Source organism: Habropoda laboriosa, unplaced genomic scaffold, assembly GCF_001263275.1.
Source record: "Habropoda laboriosa isolate 0110345459 unplaced genomic scaffold, ASM126327v1 scaffold46, whole genome shotgun sequence".
Classification (NCBI taxonomy): Eukaryota; Metazoa; Arthropoda; class Insecta; order Hymenoptera; family Apidae; genus Habropoda; species Habropoda laboriosa.
In genome coordinates this window covers 485,886-505,023 of record NW_017100145.1, presented here as the reverse complement: position 1 = coordinate 505,023, position 19,138 = coordinate 485,886, and the positions used below count along the sequence as shown (strand labels likewise).

Below are 19,138 nucleotides of genomic sequence, written 5' to 3'. Positions count from 1 at the left end.
CCCGCGTAGCCGCTTTAAAAGCATCGGCCAAAATCAATATCGCCTCCACGGGATGGCCTTTTAATCAAGCCAGATACCGTAATCGCGGCCTGGCCCCCTCTATCTCTCTCCTTCCTTTTTATCCCTTTATTTTCCTTTATTTTCTCTCCTCTCTTGCAGCGTGTTCGGCCGCTACCTGCGCCACACCGGATCATCCTTTCTGCGGACACGCGAGCCGTCAGGCTACTTAAAATTGAAATTTATGTGGCTGCTCGACGGAACCGTGCAGCGTCACTCGGTCGGCAGGAGAAAGAAAAGGGAACAATGAATTCTCATGTGAAAAATGATCCCGTTAACGCGTGGAATGAAAAACTGCCGGGGAATCCAGCGGTGAACGTTACTTTTCGATTATATCTTCAACGCAGGAAGCGGCCGAGAATTATTCTTAGGTATTGGAAGCTAAATTTTGAATTAGCAATTTTTCGGCGAATGAAATTTAGAAGGTAGAAATTTGTCATGCTTGAAAGTGCAGACTGCAGGGTGAAAATGTGGAAAAATTTGCGGAGATAAATTTGCATGGCTAAAAGTGTCCACTGCAGGTTCCTAAGAGATAGATGAATAACTGAATCAGTCATTTCAGAATGCACAGATGTGAGAATTTCCAGCTTTAGAGGGAAGCGATAAAAATTATTTCGTTCCGGTAATTCGCGCGCCAAAAATATACATTTCAAATTGAAGCTTCCTGCGTCATCCTCGCAAATTAAGTGTTTGCAAGTGACGTGGTGTAAATGATTACTCGCGCACTTGTGTAACAAAAAATATTTATTCAAACGGTAATGCTTAAACTAATTTTAAATCTAAGGTGATACGATACGCGCGCAAAGGTCTATGACAAAAGGCCTCGTGCCTTTTTCGGGGCTCCCTGGAAAAGTCCCAGGAAGTGGGGGCGCGGACCTACATTGCCGAGGCAATACTCTTGTTAAGCACTCGGGTACTAATTTTCGCGTACTTGGAATATTGCACTAGGTGCCGTCTGAAGATTGAATGTATTGCGTTGAGAGTCTGACTGAATCTTTATTATTCCTGATGTAACCGATGGTCTGTGTACTAACACTCTGTGGTCTTAAGCTAAGTCGGTCTTCTTATCGAGTCGTTAAATTTTAGAAGATTTGGAGAAGGGACGCGAAGGGAGGTTCTTAAAATTACTAAGTGACCTTCCATTGCGCCCGGAGCGCGTCACGTCCTTGGAGCGGGGGTGACGAAGCTGGTCCTTACTGGATGGAAATTTGACAAGAAAGGGGGAAAACCCGGCCAGGTCAACTCTGACTCTCCTACTCGTTCGGAAGGTCAGGTACCGGGAGGCCTCGGTAATTGCATCGGTTTCGAAAACCCTTTCGGGGTGACTTTATGATACCTTGCCTTACCGACTGAACAATAGCCTATTCTTTAATATTTGAGAAATTGTACGTGCCGCATGTTTAGCAGACCGGTCTGCTAAATTAAAATAACGGTTTGCTGAACTAGAAGTCACGTATCATAAAATCGTCCCCTTGCTGTCCTAACAACTCTTGTCCTCGAGGACGAAGATGTGGAATTGGTTTAATAATAAGATGTGAGTGATGGCGTGAATGTAGTGAGTATATCGTATGATCTCGAGATTTGGTAAACGAGCGGATCATACAGGGTAACTGGGGGTAAAAACAGGTGAAGCGCGTTGTTATTGATATCGGAGAGTACGTGAGAATTTATTGCGAGATATATTTAGAGAGGGACAATCAAATTATCATTATTTCTTTTACGTGTATATATAGTTACTGTTGTTATAAAATATATTCCTATTTAACTTGTTAACAAGTGTTATACAACCACAGAAGAAACTCGCCAGGCCTAAGTGCGTGGGCCCCCTGTGGCGGTCTAACTAAAAATCGCCAAAAATATCACGAAAGTTAGCAATATTTCCAATATTTAAAAAACGAATAAGAAATCCAAACGACGTCGCCACGAATAAAAAAGAAATGAACAACTGGCAAAGCTAGAGAGCTAAGCTGCAAGCGAGAAAATGGCGCAAGTTGGACGCGGAAAGTGCGTAAGGCGATCGCGTGTTCGCGCTTAGAGACGAATCGCGTGAAACACCGTCGAAGCGTGGCCCGTCGATGCACATAACGAGCCGGTGTCCAGCGAGCAGAACGAGTTAATTAATCCTCCAGAGACCGGGCACGCTCTGTATGCGTCGCTCGATAATTACTCGCGCAAGTGCGCTCACACTTGCACTCGTCAAGTTCCTATTCCGCCGTGCGATTTCCTCGCCAACCACCTGGCGCGCGCTATCCAACCGGGCGAGGGAATCGATACGCTCGATTGTCGCCGTGCAGCGGCGACGAGGAGGAAAAAAAAACCAAGAGTACGCGAGCGAGAAACGTTAACGTTCACAGCCGACAATGCTGGAAAATTGCTTCGCAGCCCTCGAGATTTCCAAGGTTCTGGGCAGTTTTGCTTAAAAGGCGCCTTCGCGTGGAAGTGAAAATTTGAAAATTGGCAAATTTTTTAGTGAAACTGAATCGAGTGTGTAGTTGTGTTTGAAAATTGAACATTTTGGAATGTTTGGAAGCTTTTTGGACACTTTTGCTTAAGGTGCCTTTCGTGGAAATGGAAACTATTAGAATTATGGTAATGAATTAAAAGATATTATTTTATTTATCAATCTTCTTTATTTTGATACGCGAGGAAGGCACGTCGCTACGCAATCAATCAAAACAAAAGCATCAACAAGACGCTAAGAAAAAAAAAACGTATCAGCGTCACCCATACTAAACAGATGGTTACTATGTATTTCTATATATACAAGGTGAGTCTCCTAACATGACGACCTCAAATAACTCGTAAGGCATTCGTTGGACGAAAAAATGTTTCAAACAAAAGTTGCATGGTATCTAGGGGGACATACAGTGCTCTAATCTGTTTTTTATTACCTTACTCTTTCATTTAGATATTAGGGTCACCTTCAGTTTTTAAATGGAATGTCTAATATTTTTTTTCGAATTCGGATAAATCATCAAATTTTGCGTGAAAAGGTGTTACACAAAGTGGGACTTAAAATGAATAATTACTGAGATATTTATAAAACAAGTAAACGAAGTCGTGTTAAGAATCACGCTGACTGAGTGTATTTCCTAACAACTAGTGCGGGTCGTCCTTAGAAGGACTCAGGGTGCCTCAGCTTATTAGCTTATACCCTTATCAGACCAGGTTTCTACTTTCTATCGAAACCACCAACCGAAGAACAAGCCGGAGAATGAGTGAGGACGCCCGACCATGCTTGAACCCCAACTTGGTGGTAAGGATTTTTGCTGTTGGACTTTTTATAATTTCTAGACGTTAGTAAGGATGGAACTGACGTCTGTGTGAAATTTCAGCCCGACGTATTTCCTAACAGAAGATTATTAATTTGAAGATAGATTCTAACCCAACAACCAAGTTTCATTCCACCTCGAACCAGCGAGAACTATCAACAACCTGCGCCAGACTCCTGGTCATAACATCTGATCAATGTCCACGACGCAACAATTTATATTAATCTGTCTCAGTATGTTGATCATTTCTGCTGTTAATATTACACAGACACACACTCATTTCTCCTAATAATCCAACAGAAACTAAGTTCAAAATTGGGAAATTTTTGAATAAAGGTGAATTCTCTTGGATTTGTCTTTATGTAGAATTATATTTGAAAATTAAAAGAGAAGGAGTAATTTTCTATTCCTCGACAATTTTGTACTTTACCTTGCTCCATGAAAATTTTCAAACGTACCAAAAATTAATAGAAGAAAAGAAGTAACGATATTCTTTTCTTTCAGCCCTGATTTCTCCAAGTGTTCATTCTCTTCAAGATAGATGTAAAAATGTTCTTTTCAATATGAAACCAAAATTGAAATACCCAAAAGAAAACGATAAAAACAAAACGTAGATAATCATTCATGGAAATACCAGCAAAGTTTATTACCATAATGATTTCTCGAACCGAGAATCCTAACGAATTATTCCTCTCCGCGAAGCGATCAAACTGCGAACGATATCTTAAAATCCTTAAATAGTCTACCACGTAGAAATAAGAAAACATTACACGTGACCGTACTTTACATTAAAACCGAGTTCATTCCCTTAACGAACCCCGCTAACGAATTAATTAACGAACTCCGCGGCAATTCCGGCACAGCTCGCACATCCCTGATACATCGGCTAATGAAGATCCCGACTAATAGCAGTTGGAATAATCGAGGAACCATAAAATCGAGCCCGCTTAATCGAACTCCCGTTCTCTATCTCTACAACCCGGCGTACAATTAAACCAACCACCTCCGAGAGAGCCAGGCGAAACAGCCCGAACCTTATTTCATGCTACGAATCCTCCGGAAGAAAAAAAATCCTTTAGATCCACCGCGAGAAGTGTTAGCGTTACGCCTGATGGCCTCGGAAAATTGCTTCCGTCTCAGAGATGTCTCCAACGACAACGATTCACACGAAATATTTCATCTTCGAGGCTGCCTTAACTCTCCCCGAGCGTTCCAGGATCAAGCAAACCATTCGGTCGTCTGGGAAGTTCTTGAACCGTTCTCGAAACGTACAAATGGAAATTTCTGGCTTGAAAAATTTGGGGAAACTGGAATTTTCGAATTGCCGGAAATACAGCGAAAGAGGTTATCGCTTGAAAATCACATCTTATAGATCGGTAATTCCCAAATTTATTTCGTCACGGAAGCTTGGCGCGATTTTCAAAAATCCCAGTTTACTTCGATAAGAGATTGAACTCAATTTTAATTAAATTCCAGGAATTAATTTTAACAAGATTTCAAACTAAATTTGAATAAAAATTTCATCAAAAGACAGTCTATCTCTTGGAACCGAGAATTCCTCCGCGTTTGCAAATCACCGCGATAAATACCAGCGTCTCTCTAAAAATACCGCTTCATTGACAATCAAGACGGCGAACCGGCAGTCCGGACTGGCGCGAAGTAAAGGGTTGTCCGCTAATTATAGACGCCTAATTCGAGGATCGAAGCGGATAGTCACATCGGAAGTAACGATCCAATGAATCCGTTCGCTTCACGAACGTCTACTCTCGTCACTCTTGATTAGCGGCTGGAGAAGCGATTCCCTATTTAGAGGCCGCTATCGTAACCAGCCGCCAGAGATCAGAGACGAGCGGCGAGTAATTATCCTCGAAACGGAAACTCACCCTAATCCTTGGGCCCTTCTCTCTCCCTCTCTCTCTCCCTCTCTCTCCTCAAGTCGGGAGCTGGTGGTCCCGCGTGCACATTAACGGCATGTGTGCCGAGTGCGTGCGACGTGATTGATTTGCTCGGCGTGTGGCTAACTCGAATCAGACCCGCGAGTAGAGAGAGAGAGAGGGAGGGAGAGACACTCGAATGGAGAAACACAGGCGGGAAGACTTGGAAAGAACACATGAGCACGAGGAGCCAGTTTATTTATTCACCAGCTCGATTACTCTGCCTGGATGTTGCTATTGATGGCTGGTTTACTGAGCTTAAGTTCTGTTTCTTTTTTAAAGAAATCGGAGGGTTGCAAATAGGGTTTCGATGTAGATAATAAATTGGAAAGAGAAATTTTTAATTAATTTCTTGATTGCGAAAAATATTTTTTTAGAGGACATTATATGGGTTAATATTGAGTGCTTATAAGAATAACCCTTTAATGAGATTCATGAAATTGAAGATTGATGTAACGAATGAATTGGAAAATGGAATTTTTATTTAATTTCTTGGTTTGCGAAAAATATTTCGTAGCATTGATATTGGGTGCTTGGAAGTGCTAACCCTTTACTGAGATTAAGTTCTGTTTTTTTTTTAAGAAATCGAAGGGTTGCAAATAGGGTTTCGATGTAGAGAATGAATTGGAAAGAGAAATTTTTGTTTAATTCCTTGGTTTGCGAAAAGTATTTCGTAGCGTTGATATTGGGTGCTTGCAAGTGCTAACCCTTCACTGAAATTAAGTTCTGTTTTTTTTTAAAGAAATCGAAGGGTTGCAAATAGGGTTTCGATGTAGATAATAAATTGGAAAGAGAAATTTTTAATTAATTTCTTGATTGCGAAAAGTATTTCGTAGCGTTGATATTGGGTGCTTGCAAGTGCTAACCCTTTACTGAGCTTAAGTTCTGTTTCTTTTTTAAAGAAATCGGAGGGTTGCAAATAGGGTTTCGATGTAGATAATAAATTGGAAAGAGAAATTTTTAATTAATTTCTTGATTGCGAAAAATATTTTTTTAGAGGACATTATATGGGTTAATATTGAGTGCTTATAAGAATAACCCTTTAATGAGATTCATGAAATTGAAGATTGATGTAACGAATGAATTGGAAAATGGAATTTTTATTTAATTTCTTGGTTTGCGAAAAATATTTCGTAGCATTGATATTGGGTGCTTGGAAGTGCTAACCCTTTACTGAGATTAAGTTCTGTTTTTTTTTTAAGAAATCGAAGGGTTGCAAATAGGGTTTCGATGTAGAGAATGAATTGGAAAGAGAAATTTTTAATTAATTTCTTGATTGCGAAAAGTATTTCGTAGCGTTGATATTGGGTGCTTGCAAGTGCTAACCCTTCACTGAAATTAAGTTCTGTTTTTTTTTAAAGAAATCGAAGGGTTGCAAATAGGGTTTCGATGTAGAGAATGAATTGGAAAGAGAAATTTTTGTTTAATTCCTTGGTTTGCGAAAAGTATTTCGTAGCGTTGATATTGGGTGCTTGGAAGTGCTAACCCTTCACTGAGATTAAGTTCTGTTTTTTTTTTAAGAAATCGAAGGGTTGCAAATAGGGTTTCGATGTAGAGAATGAATTGGAAAGAGAAATTTTTGTTTAATTCCTTGGTTTGCGAAAAATATTTCGTAGCGTTGATATTGGGTGCTTGGAAGTGCTAACCCTTCACTGAAATTAAGTTCTGTTTTTTTTTAAAGAAATCGAAGGGTTGCAAATAGGGTTTCGATGTAGATAATAAATTGGAAAGAGAAATTTTTAATTAATTTCTTGATTGCGAAAAATATTTTTTAGAGGATATTATGTGAGTTAATAAATTGAGTACTTGCAGATATTAACCCCTTATTGAGATTAAGTTCTGTTTCCTTGGAAGGAAATCGAAAGGTTGCGAATACGGTTTCGAAGCAGAGGAAACTGATATTCCGAATGAATTGGATAATGGAATTTTTAATTAATCACTCAATTTGCAAATATTTCGTAGTGGATACATATCTGTGTTAATATCATTAGGTACCCACTCGGAATCTTCAAATCCTTTAAAACAGAAAAGCATAAAAATTTTCAATATTTGCAGAAATGTGAAAATGAAAGAATCGCATATCCAAATGCACACTTGCCCAAAATTCCAACAAAGACAAAACCAAGAGACTGAAGTATCCAAATTTCACAAACAGTACCCAACTCCCAAAATTTGGTCCAGATCAATCAAAGCCATTCCACTCTATTGGAAATGGGTTATGGAATGAAATAGTCTTTTAACTTTGTAATATACGATTTATTTACGGTCTCAGAGGAAACGTGTTTACTCTATTGAATCTTCTGAAGGACTGTTTCTGTGCACCCAAAAGAAAGTTGAGGTCCCCTTATACCTAGAAACTGTTTACATTATAGTATAGCATTGTGCAGTGAGTGACTCCAAGACGGACACCAGATGCATCTGGTGTAAGTCCTAGTGCCTTTGTTTAAAATAACCCGGAGACATTTTTGTCCTCACTTGATTATTTCCATAGGGTATTGTTAGAAATAATCCAACACACTCCCCACCCAAACAAATCCAAATTACAACACCTCTCGAATAATCCGCTAAAATCTCCTCTAACGCGTCTTAATAGTATCCCGGAAGAAGCTATCACAGGCTAATCATCAAACGTATTACCATATTCAGATCGAATAATTTCGCTCTATCCGCGAGACAGAAAGCGGACCGCCGCTTATATCTTCCGGCAACCGCTGGCTAACAGGATTTTGCAATTCAATTTCACCGGCGAGTAGGCGTACACACGGCTGCGGACATAATTATCTGAAATATTATTTAACCGGCATTAATGTTCACAAGTGGCGACCGCTTCACAGTTTTCACCGTCGATATTTAATACTCACGCTCAACTTAGCCTTCGCGCAAATCCACGGCTGATTTTATTCGCCTGGACACTGTCGAGAGAACATCTACGCGGCACACCTCGTGGATCGCGCGAGGGGAGAAGTTTCGAGTTTTAAACGGTGCCAAAGTTTCCCTCGGTGGAAAGATCGTTTAAGCAACCTAGACGCCGTCTTTCTCGTTTTACCATTCTACTCGCGTTCCCTCCCCGTTTTATAACGATAGCCGGTTAAAGACGCCGCGTGACTAGAGAGAAGACGCGAGATCAGAGGATGTTAAGTATCGACGTTTTATTATTCCGATGTCTCTTCCGCTTAACGAAGGCAGATTCTAGCTGGAGAACGATTCTCGGTGTGCCGTTTGCCAGTTAGCTTTTAGAAATTTACGAACGCGTTAAAAACTGTGATTCGCGGAATGAAACGTTTACTGGTCGATGAAGAAGGCAGACGGGGAGGGTTTGCAGCGAGGCGAGGAAATAAGGGTCATAGGATTTCTTAATACTTCATTCGCGAGTTAATGTCCGACTCGTAACTAAGGCGTACAATACGGAGGGATATGTACTGGGTGTCTCGCTTGTAATTTACTTCTACATTGCTTTCGGTATCGTTGAAAATGAAGAAACACGAGTAAAAGAATTTTCTAAGGTCATCGACATTTTTTTTTAATTACTTTCACATTGTTCTAAAATTATTTTAAGGTCGTAATGTGAGTTTCATGATTTCAAACGAATCTCCAAATTATTTGTGCTACCATTAAAAATAAGGAAACACGGCTAAAATAGATTATGATCAAAAAGGAGATCTCTAAGATCATCGACATTTTTTTTTAATTATTTTCACATTGTTCTAAAATTATTTTAAGGTCGTAATGTGATTTTCATGATTTCAAACGAATCTCCAAATTATTTGTGCTACCATTAAAAATAAGGAAACACGGCTAAAATAGATTATGATCAAAAAGGAGATCTCTAAGATCATCGACATTTTTTTTTAATTATTTTCACATTGTTCTAAAATTATTTTAAGGTCGTAATGTGAGTTTCATGATTTCAAACGAATCTCCAAATTATTTGTGCTACCATTAAAAATAAGGAAACACGGCTAAAATAGATTATGATCAAAAAGGAGATCTCTAAGATCATCGACATTTTTTTTTTAATTATTTTCACATTGTTTAAAAATTATTTCGAGGTCATAATGTGATTTTAAGGTCATTGAACTGTTCATGTCGGTCACAACGCAGTACATATCATAAAAAGCAGATATTAATATGGCAAGAAATTTGGATGACTTTTATCATCTTCAAATTGCTTTTATCGTCATCAAATTGCACGTCTTCGAAACATAAAAACTACCGTTAATCATTTTTTCTTACCTTCAGTAGGAAATAATTTGGATCGTTATAAGTGAGACACCCTGTATATACCTGACGATTACCCAAGCTTATCTTGGCAAGAATAAAGAACGCGAAAAAAGGACATGCTTATTAAAACAGTGTATCCTCTCGTAAAGCTTTTACGATTCTGATACAGCTTCTGCTTTTTGCAGTCTTCTACACGTTAAGCACGTTAATTACTTTCTACAAGAGTAATTAGATTTGCAATTCATTCGGTAATTTATATCGCGGTCTAAGGTAACGCTTTGGGAAGGAGAAGAAACTTTAGCAGACGTTTCTTACGATTTAAATAAAACGAGCGAATCGATAATTTAAGATTTACCTATAAATTTTCACGAAACATGAATGGATATTATCATTTTTTAATCCACGTTTAATTTTCGCTTGGAAGAAAAAAATGATAAATTACTAAGGATCGATAAAAAAGATTTTAGTATCATGAGAAGATAATTTATCTTCCGTAGCTCACTCATCGACGAAAAATAAACTCAATTCCCTATGTTACCGACCACTAGCAACGAACGAACAGAAGAAAATATCGTTCCCTGTGTGTACAACGCGTCCCGCAGAAATTTCAAACACAGTCGAGGTACGGAATGACCGTCGTCGAAGTTAACACTCGATGCAAAAACATTCCTCTTTTTTTCCTTCAAGAATGTTCGTGCCTCGACGAACGCTAGGCACGCAAGGTTTTTTTGCTCTTCACAAAACGAAAACAATCTCGTTCTTGGAACTCAAGTACGAAGTAGAAGGAGACATACACAACAGCGTATTCTAAGAATTTGACATACACAAGAACGATGTATTCTATGAAATTGATACGCAGCACTAATATGCCCCCCTCCCCCCGCCACGAATAGGCGTTCTTTCGTTTAACGCGCAAATAGCGTAATCTATACCGTATTCGTGTTAAATTATTTCGACAATACAACCAGACACCCTTATCGTGTAGGATTTTCGATCCTGCGGCACGATTGAGAGCTGGAGGAACAGGAAAAGTACGACTTACCGGTCGCCGAACGGTTAGATTGCCTTCCCCTCGTCCGCCATTTGCTGGAACGCGCGTAATGTCCAGCAAGCCGCGTCCCACGTCCAGAAAAGTTGTTACTGTCACTTCAAAACACACTTGCACCACCAAATTTTATCACAAAAATGTTCGAGAACTATCCGGGAACGCAACGCGCACAAGATCACGCGAAATGACGCGATTTGAGACACTTAAATTCGCGTTGAAGCCGACCACACGCACGCACGCACAATTCACGCCGGCTTTCGAAAGGAACTGAAGCGCGGGCTGCGCGCGCAGCCAAATTGCGCGAGAATACCGACCGACGAATCATGGGAAATCGTCCAAATATCTGCGCGGCAAATTTTAAACAAGCAAATTGTTCAGTTGCAAAATGCGTCGTCTATCTGGAACAATTACTTTTAACAAATAAGCTTAGTTGGTTAATTTTTATGCGTCGATAATTCAGGTAGCCGAGAGCTGAGTTACTGTACCGACAGATGTAAATATAGGGTGATTCAGAATTACGAATAAAATTATCAGAGGAGAATGGACGAAGAATTTCCTACAGCTCGGTGAGTAACTTTTTTAACTTGAAATTATAAAACTCGTTAAGCGATAGAATTCTATTTTCCGTTAATTTTAAACAATATTCTATTCGTTACAAACGATAAATTAACACTTTAAATCATAATTTAAAGTATTCTATCGTACAATATAAAACTCGCCGTACTATTTTTATTTTCTAATTACGAAATCCAATCGTACAATAATTCTTTTTCAAATACGAACAAAAACAGTCGAAGAATATAAGAAGAATTTCGATTATTACACCGTTCTTAATATATCCCTATGAATAAAACTTCTTTCTCATCACGCAGGCAATTCTATTTTAAGATTCCTCGGCAGCCCGTCATAGTCCTCTTCGAATTAACAGTCGATAAAAAAAAGGGCGACTGAAAACGTGAGAAAACACGTTCTCTCGCCGCAACCCGGCGATCAAAGTACTTTAATTAAGAGCATCTCCATTCTCAGGTGCCCCGTTTCCCTTCGCCCTCGCTTCTTCGACGCAAGTCAGTACACCGTGGAAAGGAAGGATACTTAGGAAATCAGCGTTACGAAGTAAACCCAGCAGAGCGTAAATGGGGGTCCTACGACACAGGATGTTCTCCTACCTTCCGTGTCGTTCGCACTCAGAGCCCTCCTACCGTAAAATCGTCTATTCCTGGAAAGATACCTACAGTGCCGTTCGAATACAATACCACCGACCCATAAGTTCGCGCGAACCATCTAGAACCATTAAAAAAAATATATGAATTTTACACCTCTTCCTATCGTAAACCACCTAAAATTATCAACCATCCTTTTTTTTTCACTACTACACCTTAAACCCGAGGAATTGCAAAAAGAAAAAGTTTCTTCGTTATCAAATTTCGCATCTCCGTTCAAAAGCTTCCAGGACAAACCCAAAGAACGAAAAAAATAAAAAACTACTTGTCGGGAGATGTTTGCTTGACGGATTTATGGGAAAACAACTCATGAATTTTGCATCACGTTAATTTCGATGCTTGTGCAAGACTTTGTAGCCAAAAATGTCACTGACATCATCTCCCTACCGCCACATCCTCCTTTTTCCTGTTTCTCAAACTGGAGCTTCTATCATTTCGAGTTAATTCAGTCGATGAAACAAAATTCGTTGAACGATCTAAAAAAAAAAAACAAGGTGATTCTCTAGAAAAATCGAATTCCAACGGCGATTTCGTATAACGGGGCTGATTTCGAAGGCGATCCGGATAGACGGTACAATCTCGATTCGATTCGATTTGTTGAAATTTCCGAATCGGAACGGTAACACGTCGAAGCGTGAACGCGACAATTACCGAGGCACTTAGCGCGATATGTCATTAGAACGTTCTCTCCGCGCCGACATTTTATTCGTCCTGGCTGTTATATGCGGGTCGTAACGGTACCGTCCAAATTAGGCGACCGTTGTACTTTGCGGCGTACGCTCTCTAACAAACGCGCTTTTTGTTAATCGTCCGCTTCTCTTCATCGCGAAGCGTGACTCCACCGCGGACACGGTTTGCTGGTGCCCATTACCGGAAACAGTAAATCGTTTCCTCCTAAATTACGGAGGCGAGAAACCGCCGGCACCTCGATCCCGTGCTACAGATTACACTCGGAAGAATCCGTTTACAAGCCGGAGCTTTTCCGCTTATGGTTGGTGAATTGCATCGGGAACGGTATACCGTAGGTAGAAGATCGGACTGAATCGAATGGTGTTAAACCGGCGTGGATAGAGGAGAGAGAAGAAAAGAAAGATTACCGAGGAACGAATTACAATTGCAGATTGGAAATCGGCGCAAACCGAGGAATATTGCGGCGATGCTCGCGATAATCACGCCAGTGTAACGCGCGCGCCTCGTCGACCATAATCAAGCTGGAAAAAGAGATTCCGGGTGAGGATTCTATCAAATTCCTGTATGCTGGCTCGGGAGGCTAGAGGTGATTTTATGTGTGATGGTGATCAAATTATTGTGATCACTTGTTTGAAATTTCGAGTTCGAAGGTGCATGTAAAATGAAAGTTCTTTTTTAATAGGAAAGGATTAGGTTTTTGATAATAGAAGGGTCATTCGATAAGTTAAGAGTCGAAGAGTTGTAGTTTAAAGTCATGTTTAAATAAGGTGTTCAAATTTTTGAAACTCATAAGTCAACAATTTAGAACAGCTGTTTGGCAATTATTTCAATATGCAGAAAAAAAAGTTTTAAATTGGGAACAATTGGGTTTGGAGACCTCGCGATAGTTTGCAAACTTAAAAATTGAAAAATTGGGAAAAATTAGGCTTGGAGATCTCCCACAGTTTGGCAACTTAAAAATTGAAAAATTGGGAAAAATTAGGCTTGGAGATCTCCCACAGTTTGCAAACTTAAAAATAAAAAATTGGGAAAAATTAGGCTTGGAGATCTCGCAAAGTTTGGCAACTTAAAAATTGAAAAATTGGGAAAAATTAGGCTTGGAGACCTCGCGATAGTTTGCAAACTTAAAAATTTGATAAATTGGGAAAAATTAGGCTTGGAGATCTCGCAAAGTTTGGCAACTTAAAAACTGAAAAATTGGGAAAAATTAGGCTTGCAGATCTCCCAAAGTTTGCAAACTTAAAAATTGAAAAATTGGGAAAAATTAGGCTTGGAGATCTCCCAAAGTTTGCAAACTTAAAAATTAAAAAATTGGGAGAAATTAGGCTTGGAGATCTCGCAAAGTTTGGCAACTTAAAAACTGAAAAATTGGGAAAAATTAGGCTTGGAGACCTCGCGATAGTTTGACACCTTAAAAATAGAAAAATTGGGAGAAATTAGGCTTGGAGATCTCGCAAAGTTTGGCAACTTAAAAACTGAAAAATTGGGAAAAATTAGGCTTGGAGACCTCGCGATAGTTTGACACCTTAAAAATAGAAAAATTGGGAGAAATTAGGCTTGGAGATCTCCCAAAGTTTGCAAACTTAAAAATTGAAAAATTGGGAAAAATTAGGCTTGGAGATCTCCCAAGGTTTGCAAACTTAAAAATTGAAAACCTAGGCTTGGAAGTCTCCCAATGAAAAATTTTTCAAAATATATATCAATATCTCTTTGTGCCACCCTTCGCGTCTATAATTGTCCAAATAATCCCGACATACTTCCAATATTTTTTCTCAATCCTCTCTTAGGCTTCCTCCTCCAGTAATCATCGTTCTACTTCGCTCCACCTTCCTCGGTTCACCCACGAAGAGGAAATCGAGGGAGAGACTCAACGATGGAAAAATCCTCCTCCCACCGTTCCTCAGATTCCGGAAAACGATTGCAGCAATCGAACTCTTCACGTGAAGAAAATAACAAGTTGGAACGACGAGGGAAAAAAAGGAGAAGAAGGAGAAACACGAGAAATATAAAATCCACCTTCCATTATTATACATGAAAATTCTTGTTCCGTGTGTTGTTTAGGAGTATGTGATGTGCACGCCATGACAAAGCCGTGTTCAAGGCACGAGCTATCGCGAATCGCTTCGGTACCCCCGAGTGGCTACAGTCGAAGAGATATAGACGATGAAGAAGAAGAAGAGGTTGAGTAGGAGGAGCAAGGAGAGGAAAAAGGCAACGGGGAAGGCGAACAACAGGGACGAAGGAGCACGCAGAGACGTGGAAAGGAACAATGACTCGCGGTGGTGGCGGCGTTTATAGGGCCGTATCGGCCGACAGTGGGGTGAGTTGAGCTCGTAATTAGTCATAGTGCGATGCGCTAACAGCGGCACTCTGCAAGAGTGAGCCTCGCTCGTTCGTTCCTTCGTGCTCGATTCTCCTGCCGTCGTGGCTACGGGACTAACCTCGGAAGCTCGGCTAAATCATCTACTGGGTGGCTCGAAAACACCCGAGAAACAAATACACCCTTCTACCATGTCGTGCGAATTTCAACAAATTTTTTACACCTTCCAAATTAATTCAACCCACGTGCATTTTCCCTTCCACTGTATTGGTTCAAAAAAGACCAAAAGATGTTATATGTGACAGTTTTTCTTTTACCAGCACGCCATATGAATCTAGACAATAAATTTTGAATATAATCTTAAGGGAACGCAAACTTGACAAAAATTATTTGAAAAATGAAGAAGGCCATGGGTCAAAAAGGACCCGAATGGACGAATTAGACTGGATATTCCTGGATTGCTAGATTAGACTTAATATTTTCATCTAGTCGTATAAAGTAAGATACGTTGCACAATGTACAATAATTTTCACTTAATACTTAGCTGTTTTTTTCTGAAAAATTGCAAGTTTAGTAAGTAAAGTCAAATCACCCGTGACCAAACAGGGTACTTACTCAAACTACCGTGAAAATGCTTGATTTTTATTGTCAAATGATTTACACACAGGTAATAAAATAACATAAAACATAAGAAACATAAAAATTTACCTACATATTATCTCGATAAACGAATACAAAAGGTGTTGAAAATTCGAGGAAAGGTAACACGACTCGATAAGATCGGAGCTGGATTGAGATTTCGTTCTGCACTAACTCGAGCTACCGCAAAGAAACGCAAGAGAGTCCGAAGCGGCTAGAAGCTCGGTTTTACGACCTTACGACAGATGCTCGGTACAAAACGTCGTACCGCGATCAAAAGACCGCGGTGCACGCATAACGGGCCACGGCAGTTGCATCTGCCGCGAACGGCCATTTGATTTATGCTCGTCGTATCTAACGGATCGCTGGAAATTTCATAATTGTGGACGAACCACGCGAATCCTAGTCACGGACTCATCTGCCACTACGACGATGGTCTCTAACGAGAGACCCCGAGTTGAGACCACTTTGCTGCGTCGTTAACGCATTACCCACTATTACATTACTCTTAATACGTAGCTTACAAGTGATCACCGTTCCGAGATAAAGTAGAAATTCTAGCAGATCTGCCACTTTTTGCCGCCTCTCTCGCGATAGATTTTCGATTCTTTTAACCTGATCACTCGGCGTGTTTCAAGCACAAGGTGAGACAGAAGTGATAGAGCAGTCGATTTCGTTTCGTTCTGTGTTAGTTTATAATTTTTAAAGTGTACCGTCAGATGGAAATGGCAATGAAAGTGTGTACTCTGTAATTCTCTGCGCTATTCTTGAGTTTCAAGAGAGGATTGTTAACCCCACTGCGCTCTTGGGTCAAAAAAGACCCAGAGAGACACCTTACGTGTAACCGTTTCTTTTACCAGGACGTGAACCTAGACAATAAGCTTTCGACGTAAACTTAGGGGAACACAAACTCGACGATAGCAAAAATTATTAAAAAAATAAAAAGGCGCTGGGTCAAAAAAGACCCGGACGCCGCACTGGGATGAATTCTCGATCACTGTTGAGTTCAAGAGCAAGTTGACATGTATTTGCAAGCTTACAGTCGCAATTTTAAACTTTCCTTCGATGCCCAATATAACAATTCTATTCAGGAAGAACCTACGACCAACAAAAATGGTAAAAAAATTGTAAAATTTCCTGAGATACCCGAAACGACAGCTCTATTACTTCCAGCTCACCCGGTAGGCTTTCCACCGTACTGGTCATAGTAAATTACATTTCAATTTTCTCCTGCATTCGAAGAAGTTTCTGTTCTACGGTATATCTACAATACCATCTCGCAGACACGCGGAATTCTGTAAGAAACTATCGGAGAAGTGCCTAGTCAAGCTCCCATTTCTCAACCTGACCATATGACGAATCATCGTGGATGCATCGACAGGCGGCAACGCTTGTCAGGCTCTTTTTCACGTTCCATTTTTCTACGCTTTCCCCTGTTCGTTCGTTTCAAGGACACCCCGTAGACATGCACCTGCACCATCCAAGACACACCACCGGCTCTCTTTCCTCGATGTCCTCGGCCACGGAGGGTTGCGCTGCTGCTGCTGCTGCTGGCTGCTGGTTACGGTGGTGGTATAGCGTACACGTTCACGGTAGAATCTGAAAAAGGGAAGGTGGTAATCGTGAGGGAATAGAGGGGACAGGCTTCGCAGAGAAGAGAGAAGGAGAGAGACGAAAAGCGGCAGAGCGAAGCCACAGGCGGCCAGCCGTGTCTCCGGCGAACTCGGTCGGCAGCTCTCTTGCCAATCCTGGCATTTCCACTTCTATGTGTGTTTATGCACCTCCAACGTGCCCGTCGTACCCATCGACCATGGGCTCCACTTACGTCGGGCACACATCACGCGCGATGTGTGTTCTACCGGCGAACAAACGACGGTGCGCTGACCTTTTCCTCCTATCTGGATAGAAAGCACGCGCGGAAAAATCGCGGCACGATGCTCCTCTACGATGTGTGGATAGTTATTAGCCGCAAATATTTTCGAACAAACAGCCCCACGGTGATAGTGGATAATTGACGAGGCGACGAGTCGTCTCGCGTGGAATTAAGAGGAGGAGGGAAGATTTATTACCGTGCCTGTTTATTTTTCTGTTCTTCGGGTCGTTCACATCGTTCACATTCGATTGCTTAACCCTTTTCTCCTTCGCTTCTTAAATTTTCTTTTAAAAATCCACTTGGTGAAAATTTGCAATTTCTCTCAGGTCTCGGGCAACCGAAGTATCTTCCCACAGAAAAATCGTCGAGCCTAAAAACCAGCAGCAGAAATACCTCCGTGATAAAACAACTCCCTCGTACTTCTGCCTGTGAAAAATCGCCGGTGAGGCCGGACGTATCGAAGAGTGGAATCTCCAAGTCACGCCGCGGATTTTCTTCGATTGGTAACGACGAGAAGCGGTGTAAGATACGTGTTGCGGTCCGACTGTGCGGCTACTACGTATTGCTAGTACTAGAAGCTCATCAATCGAAGGTATCAGCCGAGAGAGAGAGAGAGAGAGAGAGCCGGTTTACTGACAAGATTAAGATATGCCATAGCCGTGGGCATCGTAATTTGTAAGAAGGAACCCCGGTAGACACTCTTCGGTATACGACCATCGTCCAAACGACGATGCGTACCTGGTAGCTACAGAATCAGAGAATTATTCGGGGTTCTACCTACCATTAGAATTGTCGTTGAAACACGGCTAAGTGGGTCTCTCTCTTTCTCTGTTAAAATACACAACGGTTTGATCGTGTACAAACTGGCCTGGAACAATTCGTCAGAATCGGCACCAATAAAGGCTGACGGAAGGACACCGTGTCAAATAAAGCGATTTCTTTTTCCTCTCTCTGTTCGACTTTGTTTCGCAGCTGCGGGCTTCACCTGCGAAACGGTTCGTTGAGCCGACGTCGCCACTGCGCCTCTTACCTGTTGAGGCGAGTCAAACATAGTGCCTCCGCGTCGTCCAACACCTGTTACGAGAAGCCACGGCTGAGTCAGGTTCTCCCTTCAAAGAACTACCATGGTGATCGACGAATATCGACGACTCGGCCTATGAATGTATCATAAACGTGGTAGGATGTTGACGCTTCGTGAACCGTAGACAGTTCGTCGTGTATATACGGGAGACACTTGCCGGCGTTTATGCCGAAGAAAACGTGTCTGGTTATAAATACGTGGACAACAAGCCGCGACGCGTTCAGATGCTACTTTAGTTGAAACAATCGGGGGATCGCGTTTCTGGACTATTTGCGAAGGGTCTCGGGTTTCGTTAATGGTAGACGGGGATTGGTGTAACGAGTAATATTCTGCAATCGTTAATCTGAAATTTTCCCGAAAAAGTGAAATGGAATATTTCTCAAAATTTTGGGAAATTCATGAAAATTTGGGACTGTTTGCAAAGAGTCGCGGGTTTCGTTTACGTTAGAAGGATGTCGATAGTTTTTTAATTAGTTCAGCGTGGGCTAATATTCTCTACTCGTTTACTTGAAAATTTCCCAAAAACCTGAATAGAAAGAAGTATCGACCGTGTTAAATTCCCAGCGAACAGACCGCACGAAAGAATACTCCATCGCCTTCAATCACAGACTAATTACTCCCACAAAGATCCCGAAAATTTGTCCGATTTCGGAATATTCAACACTGGTCCCAGACAGCAAGGGAAAGTGTACAGGTAAATGGTAGGTATATCCGTCCAGGGATTTGAGGAGTACGATCGTTGGGTCAGGGTCGAGAACCAGCACGATAGTCGACTTCCGTCAG

At 41.0% G+C, this 19,138-nt stretch overlaps 1 protein-coding gene across 1 annotated transcript; it reads right to left on the bottom strand.

Moving 5' to 3' along the window:
* Window positions 1-2,174: 2,174 nt before the first annotated feature.
* LOC108574219 lies at window positions 2,175-18,325 on the bottom strand. The gene is given in 4 exon segments (XM_017936757.1): window positions 2,175-2,236; window positions 2,239-2,303; window positions 4,117-4,295; window positions 18,305-18,325. Coding segments are annotated over 4 exon segments (327 nt in total).
* Between the last annotated feature and the right edge of the window lie 813 nt (window positions 18,326-19,138).